This window comes from Ascaphus truei, unplaced genomic scaffold (assembly GCF_040206685.1).
Source record: "Ascaphus truei isolate aAscTru1 unplaced genomic scaffold, aAscTru1.hap1 HAP1_SCAFFOLD_1340, whole genome shotgun sequence".
In the NCBI taxonomy this organism is placed as follows: domain Eukaryota; kingdom Metazoa; phylum Chordata; class Amphibia; order Anura; family Ascaphidae; genus Ascaphus; species Ascaphus truei.
This window is the reverse complement of record NW_027454218.1, coordinates 47,049-71,184: the sequence shown is the minus strand read 5'-3', so window position 1 is coordinate 71,184 and position 24,136 is coordinate 47,049. Positions and strand designations below refer to the sequence as shown.

The following is a 24,136-nucleotide window of genomic DNA, read 5'->3' as shown; positions in this document are numbered from 1 at the left end:
CTTTCTGGTAAAATATTTTATAAATAAATTGAAATGCCTGTGTTTCTCCCCCAGGAATAAGGGGGCGAGATTAATACCATGTAACGACTGTATAAGCCATGTAGCAGGGTCCCCTGTGTCATATTATAAATGTGAAGTGTCAGCTCTGCAGCCCACTGCGAGTTGAGAGCCTTTACATGCATTAGAATTGTCTGTGTGCGTCCAGCTAGAGATAAGCGGACCACATGCGCTACATTGGCAGGCTGCTGTTATATTAAGATGTGATAATATTTCTAAAAGGCGCCCACTAGGAATAAGGGGCCTCTAGCCCTGTTTAAAGGGTTAATTGGATAAGCGTGCCTGTGGTTATGTGGTCGGGCCCGGCATTACAACACTGTATCACTGTGTAACCGCAGACAAGCAAGGGAAGCCTTAACCGCAAGCTAAATTGGTTAAGTGGTCTGTAGTCAGGAAAAGATGCAGGATTGCAACATTGTCTAATGTGGTTCATCATTCAATTAAGGTCAATTGGTAAAGTATGTCTGCGGTTATCGATTGAGGCCGGGCGTTGCAACATTGCATCCCGACCCCAAACCGCAGACCGGGGAAAAATTTAACCACAAACCACAAACCACATCATAGTCCTCACATAATTAAGCAGCTAACTTTGGATAGGAACGTCCTAGCTTTCTAATTTGTGGTATTCAGAGTGCTAGGGGCTAGACATGTAATCAGGTAAAGTTATGAAACTCTAACATTTATTTAAAGGCATAAATGAGAAGTAGCCCTGAGTTTAGAATTTTAACGTTACAGGGACTAGAACATTTACATTTCAGTCAGACAAGACAGCGGATACATTAAGCATACACTATTGTTATTTATGTTCAAACATCCCCAGAGATGAGTCATGCATAGTGTAAGTCCAGACTTCTGAGACTCCCTGTGGAGATGACTCCAGAGTGTCTGCAGAAGTCCAGGGCTTCAAAAAAGTACCGACCTGGTGAAAGTGTTAAATGTCAGGAAATGTGTATAAACAGTAGACTTTCTGGTATCGTGGAAGGGGGTTTGGTCAGGTATGCTAAGCGGGTTAAGTGTGAGGTTAGCGCATGACCCTTAGCATAAAGTACACCTATTTTGGCAGTAGATTTGGATGTCAGGGTATCAATGTGCATCCCAAATGTTAAATGGGAATCAAACCATTTGCCCAAGTATTTAAAACTAATAACAGGAGTTAGGATGGAATTAGCGTTGGTTCTGATCTGGAGCTCAGTCATTGGAAGCTTTAAAAAGTTAGCCTTGGTCCCAAATACCACTGTTACAGTTATGTCAGTGTTTAAAAACAGTTTGTTTTTGGAAATCCAATTTTCGTCACAAAAAGTCAGATTGAAGTATATGTTCAAGGTTGAAGAGGCTATGGCTGTGTGCATATAAGATTGTGTCATCTGCATACATGTGTATTGAAGCTCCCTTACAAGCTGTAAGAAGATGATTGGTGAACACTGAGAAGAGAAGGGGCCCCAGAACAGAGCTTTGTGGGACACCACAGGTGATACCCAAGAGGTTGGAGTTAAAACCTGAGATAGACACATGTTGGGATCTACCTGACAGGTAGGAATGGAACCAGATATGATCACGGGAGGCAGGGGGCTTAAAGTTAAAGTGCAGGAATTAAAGTAGGATGACGTGTAATATATTAATGTCCCCGGAAGCAAAACTGGGGAACAAAGTGTGGCAGAAATAGCAAATGAAATAATAAGAACTTGTTTTGTTTTTTTTATAAATCTGGTTCTCATTTTTGCCCCAATTTTACAGCCAGAAGACTTTAATACATAACCCCCCATGTGAAGTTCTGCACAAGATACTGACCCATACATGGGAAACAGCTGTTAGATAGATACGGGTCCATGCTTACAGTAGGAGATAGCTGTTAGATATGACAATGTCCATGTTTGGTTAAAGCAGTTATTATATCTCAGAATAAAGTCACGTTGTCCTGTAGACCAATCAGAATTATTCACATAAAAAGTTCTCCCCTTGTGAGGATCATTGAAGCTTTCGGCTGCGGCTCTGAGAGACACAACAGAGCAAAGCCACAGAGGTGAGCAGGTCCCGCAGAGTTACCTGGTAAGGAGGGGTGTGGAACCAGAGAGAAGTGCTCATGGGAAAGGGGAACTGCAGAGTAAGGGGGGGTCTCCTGTTATTCCATTTTAACAGTAAAGGGAACAGGTCTTCTAAGTGTGACTCTGTGGGTATGAGTGCGGGGATGCAGAGATTATTGGAATCACTCACCTATCCTATCACTTGTATCTCCAGTTGGGAGTTTGCAGCCAGTATGTGAGTGTAGAGATACATAGCATGTGACACGTAATGCTGCGTGACATAAGAGATATCCTCAATGTCCTGATCTGCAGTATAAACATGCTATGGTGTAATGAAGTACTGACAGTGTCACCTCTAGGTAATAAATCCACAGATACATAGGGGGTTATTTATTAAACTGCAATAGTGCCAATCAGGAATCGGGACACTATTGCATGGAAGGTACAATTGAGCTCAATGGTAGGTTCTGTGTGTTAGTGCCACGATGGGCACTATTACAGTTAAATGAATAACCCCCTTTGAATCTTAGTTTTTATTCATCCAAACAATGCTGCATATGGCCCTTCCCCAGAGATATTACATTGGAGGTTTCTGCATCACCCAACATGACAGAATAAGTGCTGCAGATATAAAGGTTTCAGTCTTTAATGCTGAAATCCTTATAACTCAGAGAAGTGGCACAAGAATAAAAGGATCTTCTTTCTATCGTCTCCCAGCTACACAACTGGGGCTAAACCAGTGCAAAAAATAGCACCAGATTAATCACAGAAAATACATTCATCTGAGAGTCGGAGTTTTACTTTTGATATATCGGGTGCAGTTATTTCCCGCTGCTCTTGCCCCAGTTTTGCCGCTGTGAGACTTTCATGTACAATAATAATAATAATAATAATAACCGGTTATTCTTGTATAGCGCTGCAAAGACATTTTGCAGACACAGCCCCTGTCCCGTGGAGCTTACAATCTATGTTTTGGTGCCTGAGGCACAGGGAGAAAAAGTGACTTGCCCAAGTTCACAAGGAGCTAACACTAGCATTTGAATCAGGTTCCCCTGCTTCACACTTAGTGCCAGAGTTGGTGTCTTTACTCACTGAGCTGCTCCTTCTCTCTGTTTTATCCACAAAGACCCCAGCACAGGTAGGACTGACAGAATATGCCACGGGAACATGCAATATGCCATAAAAATAACAATGTACCCTGCTGCTGTTTCACCAGTCTGAGAGTAGGTAGGGTACATTCCTGTATCCCTCAATTATGAGTGCAGTAGATCAAAGCCTGGCATCTCAGTAATGTTCGGTGAGGGGGCACAGTGTGCGGATCCTGGTACCTTAATAGTAAGCATGAAATGAGAAGGGCACAAGAATGAGAGACCCAGCATTGCCAGTCTGTGCATTCATGCATCTAATTATCGGTATCAGAAAGTCAGCTGTAATGGGGCTAGTTTTATACATGCCTAACAGGACAGAGTGCCAGCTCTTCAGGTTAATATCCCATATATAGAGGCCCTCTGATCTCAGGGAGGCGTATTAAACTTGTGTTACATGTACGTGCTGTCGTTCTTCTCATCTCGTGTTACCAACTATCTCTCAATCTAACATATAACTGCCCTTTCTTACCATAGTTTGCAGAGGAATGTGACAAACATCTCTTAGTCCCCTTTATTCCTCTAGGGCCCTATGGTCTAAATACACTAATGATCTATAAATGAAAAATTGGCAATATAAGTGTTTAATGTCAATTTTATTTATTAACCTATTCACTAATTGTCGTGTTATCAACTATCTGTCAATCTAACATGTAACTGCCCTTTCTTATCATACAGTAGTTTGCTGAGGAATGCGATTTAGCTTTCAGCAAAACATCTCTTAATCCCCTTTATTCCCTAGGGCAATGTGGTCTAAATTCCCTAATGGTTGATTAATGGAAAATTGGGAATATCAGTGTTTAATGCCAAGTTTATTTATCAACCTATTCCCTAATTCTGTATCACCAGGGGTGAAGCAGTGAGAGTGAGAATTTTACTGCTGCAATATTTTTTTAAATAGTGTATGCAAATGAGCACGCAAATTAGTTCAAATTTGTTACCTGTTCCCCCACAAATAAAAAATTATCTTTTATATAGTAACGATTTCATTTATTTGATGTGTTTTTCCGGCAGAAGGCAAATAGAATAAAGAAAACAGATACATACTTTTCCTGGCATCTCTACTGTGCCAAAAGTTTAATAATACAACATCCATTCAAAGTCCCCCCAGTTCTGTATTATAGATAACATTTTAGTTTCATAATATTAATCTCTGTATTTTCTTGCACATGACAGGACGCTGTTAGAAATGGAGACTTCTGTTCATCCTGTTCCCTTCACCGTCAGTAGCCCTGAGACCGATGCTCCAGAGGAGGATCTGGAGAATGGTTTTCTGTTTGATGATATCGTGCACATGATGAAAGTAATATGCATAATTTGCTTCAGCATAACATTCATCCTAGGGATTATAGGGAATGGTTTGGTCATCTGGATTGCTGGTTTCAAGATGAAGAAGACGGTCAATACCATATGGTTTCTCAACCTGGGTGTGGCCGACTTTGTATTTGACATCTTCCTTCCACTTCAGATAACTGAGATTGCTATGGATGGTCACTGGCCCTTTGGTCAGATAATGTGCAAGGTCATCCCTACTGCAATTCATCTAAACATGCTCGTCAGTGTCTCTTTCCTTATGGTCATCAGTGTTGATCGTTGCACCTCTGTCCTTTGCCCGGTATGGTCAAAAAATCATAGGACACCCAGGTTAGCTTCAATCATTTCAATAGTTATTTGGCTGTTGTGTCTGATTCTCAGTTCCCCGTACTTCGCTTTCAATGATACTGAGCATGACCCTTTTGAGAATATCTCCTACTGTTATACTGCATATGTCTCTTGGAATAACGGGACCACATTTGACTATCACACATGGAGTCTGAGGAATAATGCTATGTCCATCACCCAATTTATGTCCATGTTCCTGATCCCCTTCATCATCATTCTGATCTGTTATGGTCTCATCGCACGCAGGCTGAGGAGAAGTAAAAGTCTTTCCAGGTCTTGGCGACCTTTCAAGGTTATGATTTCCATTGTACTTTGCTTCTTCTGCTGCTGGTTCCCGTTAAACCTCTGGCCTCTATTGGACGTCATGGACATTGAACCTGGCTGGATTTTCAATTTCATTGTGTTTGACATTTCCAGTTGCCTGGCTTTCTTCAACAGCTGCCTCAATCCCCTGCTCTATGTCTTTATCGGTCGTGACTTCAAGGAGACCTTAAAGAAGTCTATTCCATTTCTTCTGGAAAATACCTTTAGTGAGAGGTGTAATCTTGATTTTGAGGGTCAAGATGATGAGACCAGGGTTGAAACCGAACTTGAGAGTTTCCAGCCATGATTTCCTGTAGAGATCCTCCATCATGCTGGGCACTTCCACATTAGTCAGTGTGTTTAAACCTAGCTTCACTGACTGTCCCGTGTGCGCCTTTTAATAAACAGAAATAAATAAATCAGGAATAACAATGAGAGTGGGATAACTATAAAACATCATTTAGTTTGTGTCAATCATTATCTGCTTTTAGTATTTAAGATGTTATTTTATTATGGGTATACTTTATATATAAAATAGTGCAATATGTATTTAATATGTCAGCAAAAGAAGTGCATGTAATTTTACACTTAATTTGTGTAAATAATGTTATTACAGATCAATACTGATACAATAATCTAATACAATAATGTATAAGAGCATCAAATAGAAATGTAATCGCTGGGAAACAGGAATCCCAGCTGTAAGCTCAGATTCCCACTAATCATTAGAGATGTGCGAATGTCTTCAATTTTACTTTGCAAATTTTGATGTATTTAGTTTTTATTTTGCGTTAATAAGACATTTTTGTGAAAGTTCACATTGCTCAGAACTTCACCAATATCACCATATTTTGCCAATGCCATTGAATGTTGCCACTTCTCACCAGAATATGGCAGTGAAAGGCAGGGTATAAAAGATCCTGTGGCCTCACTCATTGAACTTTAATATTTGGGGATTTTTGCAAAGATTGCCATTTGTCCACATTTTGTACAAAAATAAACTGCAAATGATGCACAAATGTTACCTATATCTGTACTAACCAAGCTCATCTTCTGTGATTATCATCATTCCTACAGCATCACCAAGTACAGCAAAGTCACTGTGTATTCATGTGCGTCCTGTTGGGGAACATGAGTTTGTGCGCTGCTTGGCCAGGGGGGACCTGCACAGAACAACTGGGGTTGTCATCTGTCTGTAACCAGAATTTGTGTTTGCACAATCAGTCACCCAAAATATAAACTATTTATCCTGATTTTTCCTTTGACTTTGCCGATGGGGATTAATAAATCAGCTGTTTGTATGAATAAAGTTCCTGTCGCCCATCGTTGCAGTACCAACGCCCGCCCTGCACGGATCCAGCACCCTGACAAGATAACCGGGGCTGCCAACATAAAGCATGGGGCCCAGGACAAATGAAAGGAGTACCCCCCCCCCCCAACCCATAGCGCACCTACCACGGAAAAAAACATTTTAGCGCGCAACTTTTACTTAGCCCCCCAATACATATAAAAATACACCCCACCCCCCGATTACATATAAAAATACACCCCACCCCCCGATTACATATAAAAATACACCCCACCCCCCGATTACATATAAAAATACACCCCACCCCCCGATTACATATAAAAATACACCCCACCCCCCGATTACATATAAAAATACACCCCACCCCCCGATTACATATAAAAATACACCCCACCCCCTGATTACATATAAAAATACACCCCACCCCCCGATTACATATAAAAATACACCCCACCCCCCGATTACATATAAAAATACACCCCACCCCCCGATTACATATAAAAATATAGCCCCCCAATACAAATAAAAATCTGACCTACCTTGTGGATGGTCTCAGGTCAGGCCCGGTGGCTGTGGTGGGGGGAGGGTGAGGGGGGGCGGCGGCTGCGGATGGGCACTGGGCCGGTGGCTTAGGGAGGGCCGGTGACTGCTACTGGGGGGCCGGTGGCGGTGGATGGTACATGGAGGTGTAGGGGGGGGGGGGTGCCATGGCTGCTAATGGGGGGGCGGTGGCTGCTACATGGAGGTGGGGGTTGGGTGCCGTGGCTGCTAATGAGCGGGGGGCGGTGGCTGCTACATGGAGGTGGGGGGGTGCCGTGGCTGCTAATGGGTGGGGGGCGGTGGCTGCTACATGGAGGTGGGAGTGGGGGGTGCCGTGGCTACTAATGGGGGGGGGGCGGTGGCTGCTACTGACACATTTCCCAAGCACATTTCAATAAGAACTATATTGATAAGCTAAAGCACCGTGTGAGGAGGGGGTACTGGTGTCTGGCCCAACAGGATCTGAACTCACAACCTCTGCTATTCTGGGGAGCCACATATTCAGCAGTGATTTTTCAGTACGTGATCGTCCACGTGTGGAGCGGATATATGTACAAAATCTGTGGATCGTATGTCTCTACATGGATCCCATGATCAACAGAAAGGATTATACCGATAACATTAAATAACTGTCACACCATTTTCGGTCAGACAGTTACTCTATCTCAGAATGTGATCATCCTGTATTCTGAGTCACATCACATCAGCCAATCAGGATTATTAGCCCAGAGCTTTAATGCCCAATGTGATGGAGCTGTAATTATAAGATTGCAGTTCTGTGAGAGCAGAAACAGTGCCAGCCCAGAGGAGACTGCAGGTCCCAGCAGAGTGTCCCAGCAGACTGTCCCAGCAGCCGGTCCTAGCAGAGTGTCCCAGCAGCCGGTCCCAGCAGAGTGTCCCAGCAGCCGGTCCCAGCAGAGTGTCCCAGCAGCCTGTCCCAGCAGAGTGTCCCAGCAGAGTGTCCCAGCAGCCGGTCCCAGCAGAGTGTCCCAGCAGACTGTCCCAGCAGAGTGTCCCAGCAGCCGGTCCCAGCAGAGTGTCCCAGCAGCCGGTCCCAGCAGAGTGTCCCAGCAGCCGGTCCCAGCAGAGTGTCCCAGCAGCCTGTCCCAGCAGAGTGTCCCAGCAGAGTGTCCCAGCAGCCGGTCCCAGCAGAGTGTCCCAGCACCCGGTCCCAGCAGCCGGTCCCAGAAGCCGGTCCCAGTAGATGGTCCCAGTAGACGGTCCCAGCAGACGGTCCCAGCAGACGGCCCCAGCAGACGGTCCCAGCAGCCTGTCCCAGCAGCCGGTCCCAGCAGATGGTCCCAGCAGCCGGTCCCAGCAGACGGTCCCAGTAGACGGTCCCAGCACACGGCCCCAGCAGACGGTCCCAGCAGCCTGTCCCAGCAGCCGATCCCAGCAGCCGGTCCCAGCAGAGTGTCCCAGTAGAGTGTCCCAGCAGCCGATCACAGCAGACCGTCCCAGCAGACTGTCCCAGCAGACGGTGCCAGCAGACGGTCCCAGCAGAGTGTCCCAGCAGCCGGTCCCAGCAGAGTGTCCCAGCAGCCTGTCCCAGCAGAGTGTCCCAGCAGAGTGTCCCAGCAGCCGGTCCCAGCAGAGTGTCCCAGCAGCCGGTCCCAGCAGCCGGTCCCAGCAGATGGTCCCAGTAGACGGTCCCAGCAGTCGGTCCCAGCAGACGGTCCCAGCAGACGGCCCCAGCAGACGGTCCCAGCAGCCTGTCCCAGCATCCGGTCCCAGCAGCCGGTCCCAGCAGAGTGTCCCAGTAGAGTGTCCCAGCAGCCGATCACAGCAGACCGTCCCAGCAGACCGTCCCAGCAGACGGTCCCAGTAGACGGTCCCAGCACACGGCCCCAGCAGACGGTCCCAGCAGCCTGTCCCAGCAGCCGATCCCAGCAGCCGGTCCCAGCAGCCGGTCCCAGCAGAGTGTCCCAGTAGAGTGTCCCAGCAGCCGATCACAGCAGACCGTCCCAGCAGACGGTCCCAGCAGACGGTCCCAGCAGACGGTCCCAGCAGACGGTCCCAGCAGAGTGTCCCAGCAGCCTGTCCCAGCAGCCGGTCTCAGCAGAGTGTCCCAGCAGACGGTCCCAGCAGACGGTCACAGCAGACGGTCACAGCAGACGGTCACAGCAGACGGTCACAGCAGACAGTCCCAGCAGACTGTCCCAGCAGCCGGTCCTAGCAGAGTGTCCCAGCAGCCGGTCCCAGCAGAGTGTCCCAGCAGCCGGTCCCAGCAGAGTGTCCCAGCAGCCAGTCCCAGCAGAGTGTCCCAGCAGAGTGTCCCAGCAGCCGGTCCCAGCAGAGTGTCCCAGCAGCCGGTCCCAGCAGTCGGTCCCAGCAGAGTGTCCCAGCAGAGTGTCCCAGCAGCCGGTCCCAGCAGATGGTCCCAGTAGACGGTCCCAGCAGTCGGTCCCAGCAGACGGTCCCAGCAGACGGCCCCAGCAGACGGTTCCAGCAGCCTGTCCCAGCAGCCGGTCCCAGCAGCCGGTCCCAGCAGATGGTCCCAGCAGCCGGTCCCAGCAGACGGTCCCAGTAGACGGTCCCAGCACACGGCCCCAGCAGACGGTCCCAGCAGCCTGTCCCAGCAGCCGATCACAGCAGACCGTCCCAGCAGACCGTCCCAGCAGACCGTCCCAGCAGACGGTCCCAGCAGACGGTCCCAGCAGACGGTCCCAGCAGACCGTCCCAGCAGACCGTCCCAGCAGACGGTCCCAGCAGACGGTCCCAGCAGAGTGTCCCAGCAGCCTGTCCCAGCAGCCGGTCTCAGCAGAGTGTCCCAGCAGGCGGTCCCAGCAGACGGTCCCAGCAGACGGTCCCAGCAGACGGTCACAGCAGACAGTCCCAGCAGACTGTCCCAGCAGCCGGTCCTAGCAGAGTGTCCCAGCAGCCGGTCCCAGCAGAGTGTCCCAGCAGCCTGTCCCAGCAGAGTGTCCCAGCAGAGTGTCCCAGCAGCCGGTCCCAGCAGAGTGTCCCAGCAGCCGGTCCCAGCAGCCGGTCCCAGCAGCCAGTCCCAGTAGATGGTCCCAGTAGATGGTCCCAGCAGACGGTCCCAGCAGACGGCCCCAGCAGACGGTCCCAGCAGCCTGTCCCAGCAGCCGGTCCCAGCAGATGGTCCCAGCAGCCGGTCCCAGCAGACGGTCCCAGTAGACGGTCCCAGCACACGGCCCCAGCAGACGGTCCCAGCAGCCTGTCCCAGCAGCCGATCCCAGCAGCCGGTCCCAGCAGCCGGTCCCAGCAGAGTGTCCCAGTAGAGTGTCCCAGCAGCCGATCACAGCAGACCGTCCCAGCAGACCGTCCCAGCAGACTGTCCCAGCAGACGGTCCCAGCAGACGGTCCCAGCAGAGTGTCCCAGCAGCCGGTCCCAGCAGAGTGTCCCAGCAGCCTGTCCCAGCAGAGTGTCCCAGCAGAGTGTCCCAGCAGAGTGTCCCAGCAGAGTGTCCCAGCAGCCGGTCCCAGCAGAGTGTCCCAGCAGCCGGTCCCAGCAGCCGGTCCCAGCAGTCGGTCCCAGCAGACGGCCCCAGCAGACGGTCCCAGCAGCCTGTCCCAGCAGCCAGTCCCAGCAGCCGGTCCCAGCAGATGGTCCCAGCAGCCGGTCCCAGCAGACGGTCCCAGTAGACGGTCCCAGCACACGGCCCCAGCAGACGGTCCCAGCAGCCTGTCCCAGCAGCCGATCCCAGCAGCCGGTCCCAGCAGCCGGTCCCAGCAGAGTGTCCCAGTAGAGTGTCCCAGCAGCCGATCACAGCAGACCGTCCCAGCAGACCGTCCCAGTAGACGGTCCCAGCAGACGGTCCCAGCAGACGGTCCCAGCAGACGGTCCCAGCAGAGTGTCCCAGCAGCCGGTCCCAGCAGCCGGTCCCAGCAGATGGTCCCAGCAGACGGTCCCAGCAGACGGTCCCAGCAGCCTGTCCCAGCAGCCTGTCCCAGCAGAGTGTCCCAGCAGAGTGTCCCAGCAGCCGGTCCCAGCAGACGGTCCCAGCAGACGGTCACAGCAGACAGTCCCAGCAGACAGTCCCAGCAGCGGGTTCCAGCAGCCTGTCTTAGCACTGTCCCAGCAAGGATTTTTGGTAGAGACAACCAAGTTACAGGAGCAGAAAGGAGCCTGTTTCACAGAGGGGGGTATATCCACAGTGAGACGATCTGATCTCTTCAGCTGAAAGAGAAGAGAGGAACAGATCTAAATTACGACACAAGGTATTCCAATTAATTCATTTTATATTTGGGGTGCGATAGAGATAATCAGTATTAGAGATCTACCCTATGTTGTGATTTGTAACATTCAGGACCAGGGAAGCAATGCGGAGATGTGCAGGCTTTAGTAGAATGAACTGATTATTGTAATATGGTAAAAGGTTTAAAATAATGTAATTAATGGTTAAACACGTGCATCGGTTTTTTTATCAGTCATTTTTGATAGCGTAACCTGTAAATGTTTATAAAAAAATAAGAAATGAAGGTTCATTATGTTACATTTAACTAATAAATCCTGCAGTGTTATTACTAAAATATATTCAAATATTTATACACACACACACACACACACACACACACACACACACACACACACACACACACACACACACACACACACACACACACACACACACACACACACACACACACACACACACACACTACCAATCTCGCCAGTCTGAGGTTCAGTACACTGGACACATTTGTGAGATTTGAGCTGTCTGACACTTTATTTCATAGTTGGGGAATACTTAATATGATGATAGTTGTTCCTTTGCATACCAAATATCATGTGCATATTGCACAGAGCTGACACAGTGACTGTTTGGGGGGTTGCTGTAGGCTATCAGATACATTCCTTATCTCATAGATTATTAGTTCTTTCTTCTCACAGTTTGCAGGAACTGACTGTATGTTACTGGTAGGTACTGGTAAGGCGTTAATACATATTAAAGGGCTAATGGGTATCTTCCAATCTCACTAACACAGTGTTACTGACGTCCGTTACTGATTTTGAGAACATAACCGTATAATCCCTGAGATAATGACGTTTTGAGGTTCTGGCCCTTCAAGGTTTTTCCATAATTTGATTAAATCACAAAAACATTTTTAGCACCAAAACCCAAAAGAAAGTTCTCCCCTTCCTCTGCGTGCTCCAGAGACACATTTCTTTGCATGTGAAAGATCCATATTGTTCTGTACGTTGCAAACCAATGTCACTCTCTGTATTAGAAACCCATTGCTACAGATGTAGCAGACTTTACTGCCCCTGTTAAGCCTGAATACCATAGAAATATATTAATTCACATTGCATTAAAGGGCACGAACATACAAATTATGATAGTTCCAATGGCGCACCTGGTAACGCATCATTAATACAACTCCTCATGTAAAAGGGTTTAATAATGTCTGCTATATCTGTATGACTGTTACACACACACATTGTTGGTATGTTACACAAATGTTGTTCTGTTTGTTGTGTAGCAGACTTTACTGCCGGCAGTGGATATTCCCAGTCGAGTGTAAATAGCTGCTTGGCTATTCGCCAAGCGAGTAATTAGCCAAGCGGCTATTTACACTCGACTGTGAATAAAATGGGGGGAAAAAACATCCGAGCCAAGAATCGAACCCTGGTTCACTCAACTCATGGGCAGCAGCACTATCAGTGAGCTATAATACATGCTGATGTGGGGTAGTGAATAAAGGCATTTAAGGTAGACAAAGGTAGACATAGATGTGAAGGGGGGTGTAAAACTGAGAGATGTGAACGGTGGGGGGGGGGGGACACGGTGTGGTGGGGGATGGGGGGAGAAAGAGAAGGGGGAGGGGGGGACAGTAGAGAAGGGGGGAGAGGAGGGACAGGAGAGAAGGGGGGGAGAGGGGACAGGAGCGAAGGGGGGAGAGAGGGGACAGGAGAGAAGGGGGGAGAGAGGGGACAGGAGAGAAGTGGGGAGAGAGGGGACAGGAGAGAAGGGGGGAGAGAGGGAAAGGTGAGAAGTGGGGGAGATGGAGGGAAGGGGGAGGAAAGGGGGGAGAGAGAGGAGGGAAGGGGGAGAGAGAGGAGGGAAGGGGGGAGGGAAGGGGGGAGGGGAGAGAGGAGGGAATGGGGAGGGGAGGGAGGAGGGAAGGGGGAGGGAAGGGGGAGGGGAGAGAGGAGGGAAGGGGGGGAGGGGAGAGAGGAGAGAAGGGTGGAGGGGAGAGAGGAGGGAAGGGGGGGGAGAGGAGAGACGGGGGTGAGGAGGTAAGGGGGGAGGGAAGGGGGACGGGAGAGAGGAGGGAATGGGAGGAGGGAAGGGGGGAGAGAGGAGGGAAGGGGGGGGGAGAAAGGGGGGGAGAAAGGGGGGGAGAGAGGGGGGAAGGGGGGGGGGGAGCCTGTTAAGCCTGAATACCATACAAATATATGGGGGAGAGAGGAGGGAAGGGGAGGAGGGAAGGGGAGGAGGGAAGGGGGGAGAGAGGAGGGAAGGGGGGGAGAGAGGAGGGAAGGGGGGGAGAGAGGAGGGAAGGGGGGGAGAGAGGAGGGAAGGGGGGAAGGGTGGGGAGCCTGTTAAGCCTGAATACCATACAAATAAATACATACACATTGCATTAATGGGCATTAATGGGCACATACTGTACATACAAGTTATGATTGATTTCAATGGCACACGTGGTAATACGTCATTAATACAACGCCTCATGTTAAAGGGTTTAATAATGTCTGCTATATCTGTATGACTGTTACAGACACACATTGTTGGTATGTTACACACATGTTGTTCTGTTTGTTAATATGGAAACACATGACATTGTTTTACACAAATTACACTATTCTGTACATCATATTAAAGAAGCAGGTCAGAGGTCTTTCTGGTGCTGGAAAGTTGAAGAATAGTTGCTAGTTGTGATACATTTTAATGGGATAACATGATAATTGTTAAGTGATGGAATGGATGTACAGAGATTCCAGAAACCTTGCAGGTCTCATCTACTAGTAACTAGTGTACTGCCACGCGCACTCTCTCCAAGGTACAGTACTAAGCAATACTACAGTACATGTGCCATGTGCAAACCCGAGGGAGCAGTGGGAGTTTAGGATTAATGCATTGCTGAAGATTTGGTGTAGGAACAGAAGGTTGGGGGGTGGGGGAGGGTAGAGATCTGTGGGATCCTTCTCTAAAAGGTGCTGTCCTTTTATAAGAGATTGTACACGCCTGAAGAAAGAGAGATCTGCTGTGTTGGTTGGGATGATGACTATAAGATTGGAGACGATCTTAAACTGGGGGGTTGGTGGATGGGAAAGACCTAATAGAATAGATTGGAATTGGGAGATAGTTATGGGTCATGGTTAGGGGCATCTTAACAACATTAGGGCCCCCCGGGCAAAGCAGTGCACGGGGCCCGGCCTACACTGCCGCTCCCAGTCTCCCACGCGCTCACTAGCCGCAGCAGGCACAGGAAGTGCTGCACTGCTAGGCTGCGAGCGGTTGTGATGCGAGCCGGGGTGCCGGGGCGGGGGGAGAGCGGAGCCGGGGTGCCAGGCTGGGGGGAGAGCAAGCGGAGCCGGGGTGCCGGGCAGGGGAGAGCGAGCGGAGCTGAGGTGCCGGGCAGGGGGAGAGCAGTAGGGTTGCGACGCACGCGGGAATCGTTGGTGAGGAAGAATGTTATTTATAAATGACCTGACTGTTATGTCATTTGTTCTAAATTTCACTCCAAGTATTCACCAATTTGCACCAATTTATATTCTATTTCGTAAAAAATCTGGGGAGGAGTCTCGGGAGGGAGCGGCCTTCCGAGGATTGTTTTAGGAAATAGAATATGGAATAGTGCAAATTGGTGCAAATTGGTGCATGCTTGGAGTGAAATTTAGAACAAATGACGTAATGGTCAGATCATTTATAAATAACTGACCTGCAGTCACACTGTACATGGCGAGCAATACTGATCTTACTGCTCCTCCCACAAACTCCAAGATTGTTGCACCCCCTCCTCATCCTCTCTCCCCCCTTGTCCTCACCCTCCCACCCCCTTTGTCCTCTCACCCCCCTTTGATCTCTCACCCTCCCACCCCCCTTTGTCCTCTCACCCTCCCACCCCCCGTTGTCCTCTCACACCTCCCTTCATCCTCACAACCCCCCCCCCCCGTCATTATCAGTACAGTAGCTTTCAAATTTAGACTTCAAAATCCATCTTTAAATTGCATATTGAATCATGCCACTGAATAAGTAACCTGCTCTGCCTTCTTGGGGGTGATCTGTAAGTAAGAGTGCTGCAGAGATTGCAATGCTGCTGTGATGAGAGCTGAGTTATGGAGCCTTTCTGAGAATTTACAATGCTGGTTATTTTTAATAGATCTTGAAAATGGGAAGACGTTAGTATAGTAAAAGAAAAGTAAGGGTGAGTGAGCAATTAAACAAAGTTGCTAGTACTGTATGTACTCTGTCACCACACACACACACACACACACACACACACACACACACACACACACACACACACACACACACACACACACACACACACACACACACACACACACACACACACACACACACACACACACACACACACACATTCACTCAAACACACACTGAGGCACAAACATATACAGACAGGACACAGACAGAAAGACGGACACACTGAGACACACACATACACTCACACACAGATATAGACACACACATACACACAGACAGACACACACATACCTGTATACAGACAGGACACAGATAGACAGACACACACTCAGACACACACACACAGATAGACAGACACACACATATACAGACAGGACACAGATAGGCAGACACACACTGAGACACACACACAGGCAGGACACTGAGGCCCACTGAGACACACACACACACACTCACACTGAGACTCACACATACACACTCAGACACACACTGAGACACCCACATACACCCACACACAGATACACACACACTGAGATACACACACACACACATGACACAGATAGACAGACACACACCTAGACAGGACACAGATAGACAGACACACTGAGACACACTCTGAGACACACACACACAGGCAGAACACTGAGACACACACACAGGCAGGACACTGAGACAGACACACACACACAGACAGGACACTGAGGCACACACACACATAGGCAGGACACTGACACACACAAACACACACAGGCAGGACACTGAGACACACACACACAGGCAGGACACTGAGACACACACACACACACACCTCTTTGGCCCCACCCCCTAGGCACCTCCCACCTCCCGATTGGCTGAATTACACTGCAGCAACCAATCAGAAGCAGCCCAGCCCCTAGCTGCAGCAGCCCTGCTCTATCCCATGTCCGGTATTATCTCTCATATACCGGACACCGGGCAACCCGAAGTAAGAGCGGAGCCGGGCGGGGGAGAGGCCGGGGTGCTGGGCGGGGGAGAGGCCGGTGTGCTGGGCGGGGGAGAGGCCGGGGTGCTGGGCGGGGGAGAGGCCGGGGTGCTGGGCGGGGGAGAGGCCGGGGTGCTGAGCGGGGGAGAGGCCGGGGTGCTGGGCGGGGGAGAGGCCGGGGTGCTGGGCGGGGGAGAGGCCGGGGTGCTGGGCGGGGGAGAGGCCGGGGTGCCGGGCGGGGGGAGAGCATTGGTGGGCATGCATGGACTGGGCGTGTCGGTCCCCCCTATGCTGTGGGGCCCCCGGGCAACTGCCCATCATGCCCATACGTTAAGAAGGCCCTGGTCGTGGTACTGAGGTTGGGGGTGGGATAGTTCAGCAGGGGGTGATTCACCAAGGTCTGATGGCAGATCATTTACCTGACCCAGAATGAACATTTTTTAGTTGATCCTCATCAGACATTAGTCATTTACATCGGGGCATTAACCCTCAACAGTCTCAATGTGATATAGGTTGAACTTGATGGACATACAGTATGTCTTTTTTCAACCTCATCTACTATGTAGCTATTTACCTAAGTGACAGCTCTATGGAAACATGATGACACTCACCATAATTGCTCCCATGAGGCCTTAAGATGCATTGGAATAAAGCAGAGGTGGTAAACTCCAGTCCTCAAGGGCCACCACAAGTTCAGGTATTCAGGATATATCTGCTTCAGCACAGGTGGCGTAATTAATGTCTCAATCAAAGATTTAGCCACATGTGCTGAAGCAGGGATATCCTGACTACATGACCTGTTGGTGGTGGCCCTTGAGGACTGGAGTTGGCCACTCCTGCAGTAGATGTTTGGTGACCCACGGTAATGTGAATGGCTGCGTTGAGCTTGATACTGAGCACAGGGTGAGTGCTGCGCTGAGAGCACAGAAACGAGGAAGTCATCACATGTGCTGTATATAATCTTCCAGTCTCACTCCCAGCCACCCAGCCACCAGCTGCTGCATAACATCTGCTCTCATAGTGTGCACCTCAATAGTTACTGGGGATCTCACTCCTGCATTTAGTTTGTTTTCAGTACAAGGGCAGTGTGTTCTATTTAGTGACCATTATAATGAATTGAGTAGTTACTGTAGCATGCTCCTTCCTACACATTATAAATTTTTCTATTGAGATACATTTATTTGTGTTAAAAATGCTATTTTTCCATTGGTCAATGTTTGTATTGTTGCACTTTTTTTTAATGTGGCTTTATTAATATGTCCTGTATGTGAGGAGTTTGTATGTGATGAAGTGATAGGGTTATTTATGTTTTCTCTTTTTGTGCAATATTGTTGGTGAGTATTTGACATTATTTTATAAAGTGAAAGCTCAATCAGTTCTGAGTACTCACCATATTCTTCTTTGTACTTTATATTCCTTGTGTTTGGCAGGAGAGCAGCCAGCATGGAGACGCCTGTTCCGCCTGTTTATCCCACCAACAACATCACTGAGGACAGATTTACAGATGAATTACTGGACAGAATTTCACTTTATTATTTTTTGATAACAATCCTATACATCACTTGTTTCAGTATCACATTCATCCTGGGGACTATAGGTAATGGTTTAGTCATCTGGATTGCCGGCTTCAAGATGAAGACAGTCAGTGCCGTGTGGTTCCTCAACCTAGCCGTGGCTGACTTTATATTTAATATCTTTCTTCCCTTTGAGATTACAAAGTATTATATGTGGTACCACTGGCCCTTTGGCCAAATACTATGCAAGGTCAGCATCACCATACTGTTCCTAAACATGCTTGCTAGTGTCTCTTTCTTAACGGTCATCAGCATTGACCGCTGTGTTTCCATCTTATGGCCGTTTTGGGCCAAAATACACCGGACACCAAGGTTAGCGTCCACCATTGCAGTATTTATTTGGGTGTTCTCTCTGATCATCAGTGCCCCAAATCTGGCTTTTTATGATGTCCAGCATGACATCACTAACAATGTTTCTACTTGTTTTGCTGACTATGCAGTTTCTTCCTCTGATGATGAAACATTTGACTATAACAAATGGAATCTAAGGAACCAGGCTATGATTATCACAAGGTTTGTCTGCATGTTTGTGATCCCCTTTACCATTATCCTGGTCTGTTATGGTCTCATAGTTTTCAAAATAAATAGAATTAAAAGGCCTACTAGGTCTCGGCGACCTTTCAAGGTTATCAGTGCCATTGTGGTCTGCTTCTTTTGCTGCTGGTTTCCATATCACATATGCCTAATTATAATATCCCTGAATAACACAGATTATTTTGTTTCTTTGGCACCTGTCTCCATTTTTACTTGCCTGGCTTACTCCAACAGTTGCCTCAATCCCATCCTCTATGTCTTCTTGGGCAAAGACTTTAAGGACCACTTTAGGAAGTCCATACCGGCCATGTTGGAAAATGCCTTTAATGAGCGGTATGACCAGGGCAACAAGGAAGGAGATGATGACGCTGATATCAAGGTGGAGCTGGATACTTCATGTTGACCTTGAGTATCTTTCTTCCTCTCTGATCAACTATGTAGTCCAGTGACTTATAAACCTCTATCTTGAATTCTAATCAAAAGATCAACTCACCAAACAATGAACCGCAAAGTAAAACAGTGATTACATTACCAGTGTTATGCACGTTACAACTGAGCTTCTCCTTGTCAGGCTGCTGTCCCCATTTAACGCAGGTACTGGTTTGGGAGACATTTTCTGTACAGCTAGTGTTAAAAAGTGCAGAGACAAAGAGAGAAAGCACTGAACAAAGGCACAGAGGGGTCTATGTATCAAGGCAAATGTGGGGCAATTCTGGGGCATTAACATATCTGCAGCAGATGAATGAGAGTTCTAGTCATGTGAATGTGGGGTTGTTCTCTGTTATACATGTAGCACAGATTTCCCCCCAGAATTGCACCACTTTTGCCTTGATAAATAGACATTAGAGCAGTGTTACCCAACCAGGGTTCCACGCACCTTGGGGTTCTGTTAGAGGATGAGAAGGTTCCACGCACCTTGGGGTTCTGTTAGAGGATGAGAAGGTTCCACGCACCTTGGGGTTCTGTTAGAGGATGAGAAGGTTCCACACACCTTGGGGTTCTGTCAGAGGATGAGAAGGTTCTGCTGCACCTTGGGGTTCTGTTAGAGGATGAGAAGGTTCCACGCACCTTGGGGTTCTGTTAGAGGATGAGAAGGTTCCACGCACCTTGGGGTTCTGTTAGAGGATGAGAAGGTTCTGCTGCACCCTGGGGTTCCATGATAGAATCAAAATGGGTCATGGAAATTCCCCATTCTCCCAGGATAGGGAGAGAGCAGGGCAGTTGCTAGTGTGCTGAGCAGTTTCCTCAATCCTCATTAGCTGGGAAATGCAGCCAAACAGGAGGAGGTGTCAGGAACTTGAGTTGTGGCCAACCAGAGGATGAAGCAGCATGGGCAGGAGAAAGGCCGTGTGTCTGTATGTCCTGTGTGTATTTGTTCTGTGACTGTCTTTGTGCGTGTGTATTCTGTCACTTTCTCTGCCCTGTGGCTTATTTTACTCTCTGTCTAGCTCTGCCCTGTGTCTCTGTGACTGTCTGTGTCTCTGTCCTCTGTCTCCTGTGATTGTCTTTCTGTCTCTATCCTTTACCTGTCTCTTTCTGTCCTGTGTCTCCTGTGATTGTGTATATGTCTCTGTCCTCTACCTGTCTGTCTCTGTCCTGTGTCTCCTGTGTCAGTTTGTGTCTGTGACTGTCTGTCTCTGTCCTGTGTCCTGTGTCTCTTTCTACACTGTGTCACTGGGACTGTCTGTCCCTGTCCTCTGTCTCCATGTCTGTCTGTCTCTATCCTCTGCCTGTCTGTCTCTGCACGGTGTCTCTGTGACTGTCTGTCTCTGTCCTGTGTCTCCTGTGTCTGTCTCTGTCCTGTGTCTCCTGTGACTGTCTCTGTCATGTGTCTCTAGAAAACCTGACCTACTGTATTAGGAGAAGGGAAACATGACCCTTGGCCCGAGGGGCTGTCGCCCAGTGGCTTACCTCTCTCATCCTTTGGCCACATCCCAAAAGGTTCCCACCCACCCACACATGTGGTGTAAGGTTTATGTGTAATGTTATGTTTATGAGTAATGTTATGATTGTGTTGTAAATCTTTTCTTTGAAAAAAATAAAATACAAAATGATTTAGAAAGGTTAGGGTTAAAGGTGTTGGTGGTGTTATTACATTTCATGTCACAGCTGGAGGGGTGTGGACTGGTCAGCTTTGCCCGGTGGTAAATTTGGTGGAATGTGAGAGGTCCAACAGGATGCGGTCTTGGGTCAGAGACAGTTGTGTTGGGCCCAAGGGTGTATTCATACGCTGGGGAAACTGAACTTTGGCCTAGGAAACCCCTATCCTTTATATTGCTGCCCTGACTTTTGCTGCACCTTGGCTGAGGAAAAGCCTGTGTTTTCTGTTTATTGCACTTTGGCAAAATAAAAGCCTACATTCATTTTCCCAACGCAGATCTCCTGTCTTCACCTCTGCACACATCGCCCACATGTTGGTTGCATTACATTTACAGAGAAAGTTTGGGGGTCATAGCCCCTTCATCAGGTGGGTGATGGCTGGGATACCTTGATGTGCACAAAAGACACAAGATGATTTAACATGACCGTTTGTAGAGGGCTTGTCATACCATTGTCTTGAAATTGTAACGTTGCTCGTCTCTGAGTAGGAAGCGGACCCGCAGGGCTGAGTTAGGGGTATAAAATTACCGGCCAGAGCCAGGGGAAATAGTCCTGTTAGAGTAGTTGTGATCAGGCAGAGGTCAAGGCAGGCGACAAAGGTGCAAGTCCGGGTGCAGGCGGCAAAGGTGCAAGTCCGGGTACAGGCGGCAAAGGTGCAAGTCCGGGTACAGGCGGCAAAGGTGCAAGTCCGGGTACAGGCGGCAAAGGTGCAAGTCCGGGTACAGGCTGGGGTCAAGGCAGGCGGCACAGGCGCAATGGTCGGGGTAACAGCTGAGGTCGGCAAAAGGGAATCCAAAAGACCAGGGTTTTAATCAGGAACAGGGCAGGCTCAGGAATCAGAACACAAGGGGCCAGGCACACAGGGAAATAAATGCATATAATGCTCAGGCAGGTGTTGGGAGTCACTGACAGCTATTTTAGCTCTGGGTCAGGTGTAGCCAACTCAGGAAGTTCAGGAAGAGACTTGCCAGGATCCAAGATGGCCACGACAGCCATGTAAGCTCAAGATACAGTCAGACCCTGGACTGGAACCCTTACAGAAATCAGTCCCAATAAAAACTGTGAATCACAGTCTCCCAATTTGAAATCTGGGGAAAAAATCAGGACCTGAAAGATTAAACAATGTGATTGGGCCTCATAGTATTACAGATAATGGGACTAAATGTAGACATCTGAGGAAGAGACATCTGCAACCATGCTAGCCTATGCCCAAGACGACCATCTATGATTTAAATGAAGGTCCATTAAAAGGTATGAAAGCCAACAAATGATCTTATTCTTTCTGGGACAAATACAGTTACAAGCACCCTTCAATGAACTTTGTTTGTAAATAAAAAAATATTGATACTCTAGGTGTCGAGATAAAAATGTATTGTTCCTCCATACCAGCTACTATCATCCCACTTTGACAAGGAATTACAGGAAGTATTGAATGACCATGTTGCATGGGAGGAGAAACTTAACCCACCAATAGGAAGCAATAATACCCAATGGGAATAGACTTTCCTGGGCTGCTCACTTTCCAAGTTCTGATGTCGGGAAACACCATTGCTTCCATCTATGTGGAATCCACCTCAATCTGCATTATCAGATATATTAGATACTGTATACACACACACACACACACACACACACACACACACACACACACACACACACACACATAGTAAGTGAAACTTCTTTGACTTTTGTCACAGAAATTGTATTTGTGTTGGTGATGTTTTAATTAAAAATCAAAATACAATTTCATTGACAAAACGCAAATAAATTTGACTTATAATGCGCGTGCTCGGCACACATCGCCTGTATTAGCTATTTGCACTAAGTGTGAATTCCTCGTGTGTGCGGGTGACTGAGTGTGTGGGTGACTGAGTGTGACTGCGACTGCGTGTGACTGCGACTGCGTGTGACTGCGACTGCGTGTGACTGTGACTGCGTGTGACTGCAACTGCGGGTGAGTGTGCGGGTGAGTGTGCGGGTGACTGCATGTGCGGGTGAATGCGTGTGCGGGTGAGTGTGCGGGTGACTGAGTGTGCAAGTGAGTGTGCGGGTTACTGTGAGTGTGCGGGTGAGTGTGCGGGTGACTGTGAGTGTGCGGGTGACCGTGAGTGTGAGTGTGCGGGTGACTGTGAGTGTGAGTGTGTGGGTGACTGTGTGTGACTGCGTGTGACTGAGTGTGCGGGTGACTGTGAGTGTGCGGGTGACTGTGAGTGTGACTGCGTGTGAGTGTGCGTGAGTGTGCGGGTGCGTGTGACTGTGCAGGTGACTGTGTGTGCGTGTGACTGTGCGTGTCCCGCCCTCTTGCAGAGAGTCAATGGGTGACTGTGCAGTCACAATTAAGCTAAGGGCCCGGTGGTGCACTTATGATGTATATACCTGCCGAGCACTCCGGTGCTCGGGTCAGCAACACTTCGCAAAGGGTCAGACGTGCGATGCATCTGTCTGATCCTATCCTGGCGATATTCTCTGTGGACCCCAACGTGGATCCGAACTCCTTCACTGGGACCGCAGCATCCACTGAGTCCCTCACTAACACAATAGCAACGTGACACACACTGCACTATAGGCCATCCCTATAACACAGCATCCTTAAGTGGCTTAAGGGTCAATTCCTAGGGCATTCGGGGTTGCCTATCCTATATAGGTAGGTCTTGGGGGTTCAATTTGAGCTTGTAGGTGTTCTGTATGTTTTATAGGTCTTGTACCCACCCTACTCATAATACGGGCCCTGGCTCCCCGGATTGGTTACCGCTATGAACCCCCCCAGTTGCCTCGTACTACGCGCAACGCCGACCTGGGCTATGGCTCCCCGGATTGGGTACCACTATGAACCCCCCCAGCGCCTCGCCACTCGCAACACGGACCCTGGGCTATGGCTCCCCGGACTGGTTACCGCTATGAACCCCCCAGCTGTCTCGTGTCACTAATTCACTGAAAGCCTGCCGCAATGCGTCTGCAGACTAACCTCAGCCCCCTTTATCCCTGGCTATTCCCCAGCTCTACTACAATGAGTGACAGGGTCCCTAACCTGAGACTATCTCTGGCAACACTCACTATCATGGTGGGGAATCAGGGCTAACTAGGGCCTTATCTTGGGCCAAGGGGGTGCTGGCCTAGTACAGGGTCCCTCTCTATGGTACCCTACCTCCTTCCCTTGTCTGCCCCTTCCTCTAACTGACAAGCAGGCTCTCTGCCCGCGAAATGTATCCACTTGCTCTCCTGACCATCCTGCAGCCCTATTGGCTCCTATGAGGCACCTGGTGCCTCCCTCGCTAAGCACTATGGGAATTGTAGTCCCTGGGCACCTGCAATAACATTGGGGCTGCATGCGTGCCTTCCCTGTGCCTGCACTAACCCCTAATGGCCGCCGCAACTTCTCCCTATCTCTCGCGCGACTCTCCTGGCTTGCTCCTACACTCGCGCGATCACTGCGCATGCGCGAGTGGTGGAGTAATGGCGGCGCCCTCTTCGCCGGCCGCCGGGACCTTAGAGACGCGACCGCGGCCTTAGCAACAGCCCGATCGCGTCCCCGGCAACCGGCCCGCTCGCGGAGACAGAGCACCGCTCCCT

The 24,136-nt window shown here is 49.1% G+C and overlaps 2 protein-coding genes across 2 annotated transcripts; both read left to right on the top strand.

The window, feature by feature from the left end:
- The first annotated feature begins 927 nt into the window (after positions 1 to 927).
- Positions 928 to 6,156, top strand: LOC142475725 (chemerin-like receptor 1). The gene is made up of 3 exons (XM_075581469.1): positions 928 to 1,052; positions 1,979 to 2,077; positions 4,400 to 6,156. The coding sequence occupies exons 1-3, from the start codon at positions 928 to 930 to the stop codon at positions 5,493 to 5,495; spliced, it is 1,320 nt and encodes a 439-aa protein (XP_075437584.1). The 3' UTR covers positions 5,496 to 6,156.
- A 4,870-nt stretch (positions 6,157 to 11,026) lies between these two features.
- On the top strand, positions 11,027 to 20,297 carry LOC142475726 (chemerin-like receptor 1). The gene is made up of 2 exons (XM_075581470.1): positions 11,027 to 11,222; positions 17,789 to 20,297. The coding sequence occupies exon 2, from the start codon at positions 17,802 to 17,804 to the stop codon at positions 18,867 to 18,869; it is 1,068 nt and encodes a 355-aa protein (XP_075437585.1). The 5' UTR covers positions 11,027 to 11,222; positions 17,789 to 17,801; the 3' UTR covers positions 18,870 to 20,297.
- Positions 20,298 to 24,136: the final 3,839 nt, after the last annotated feature.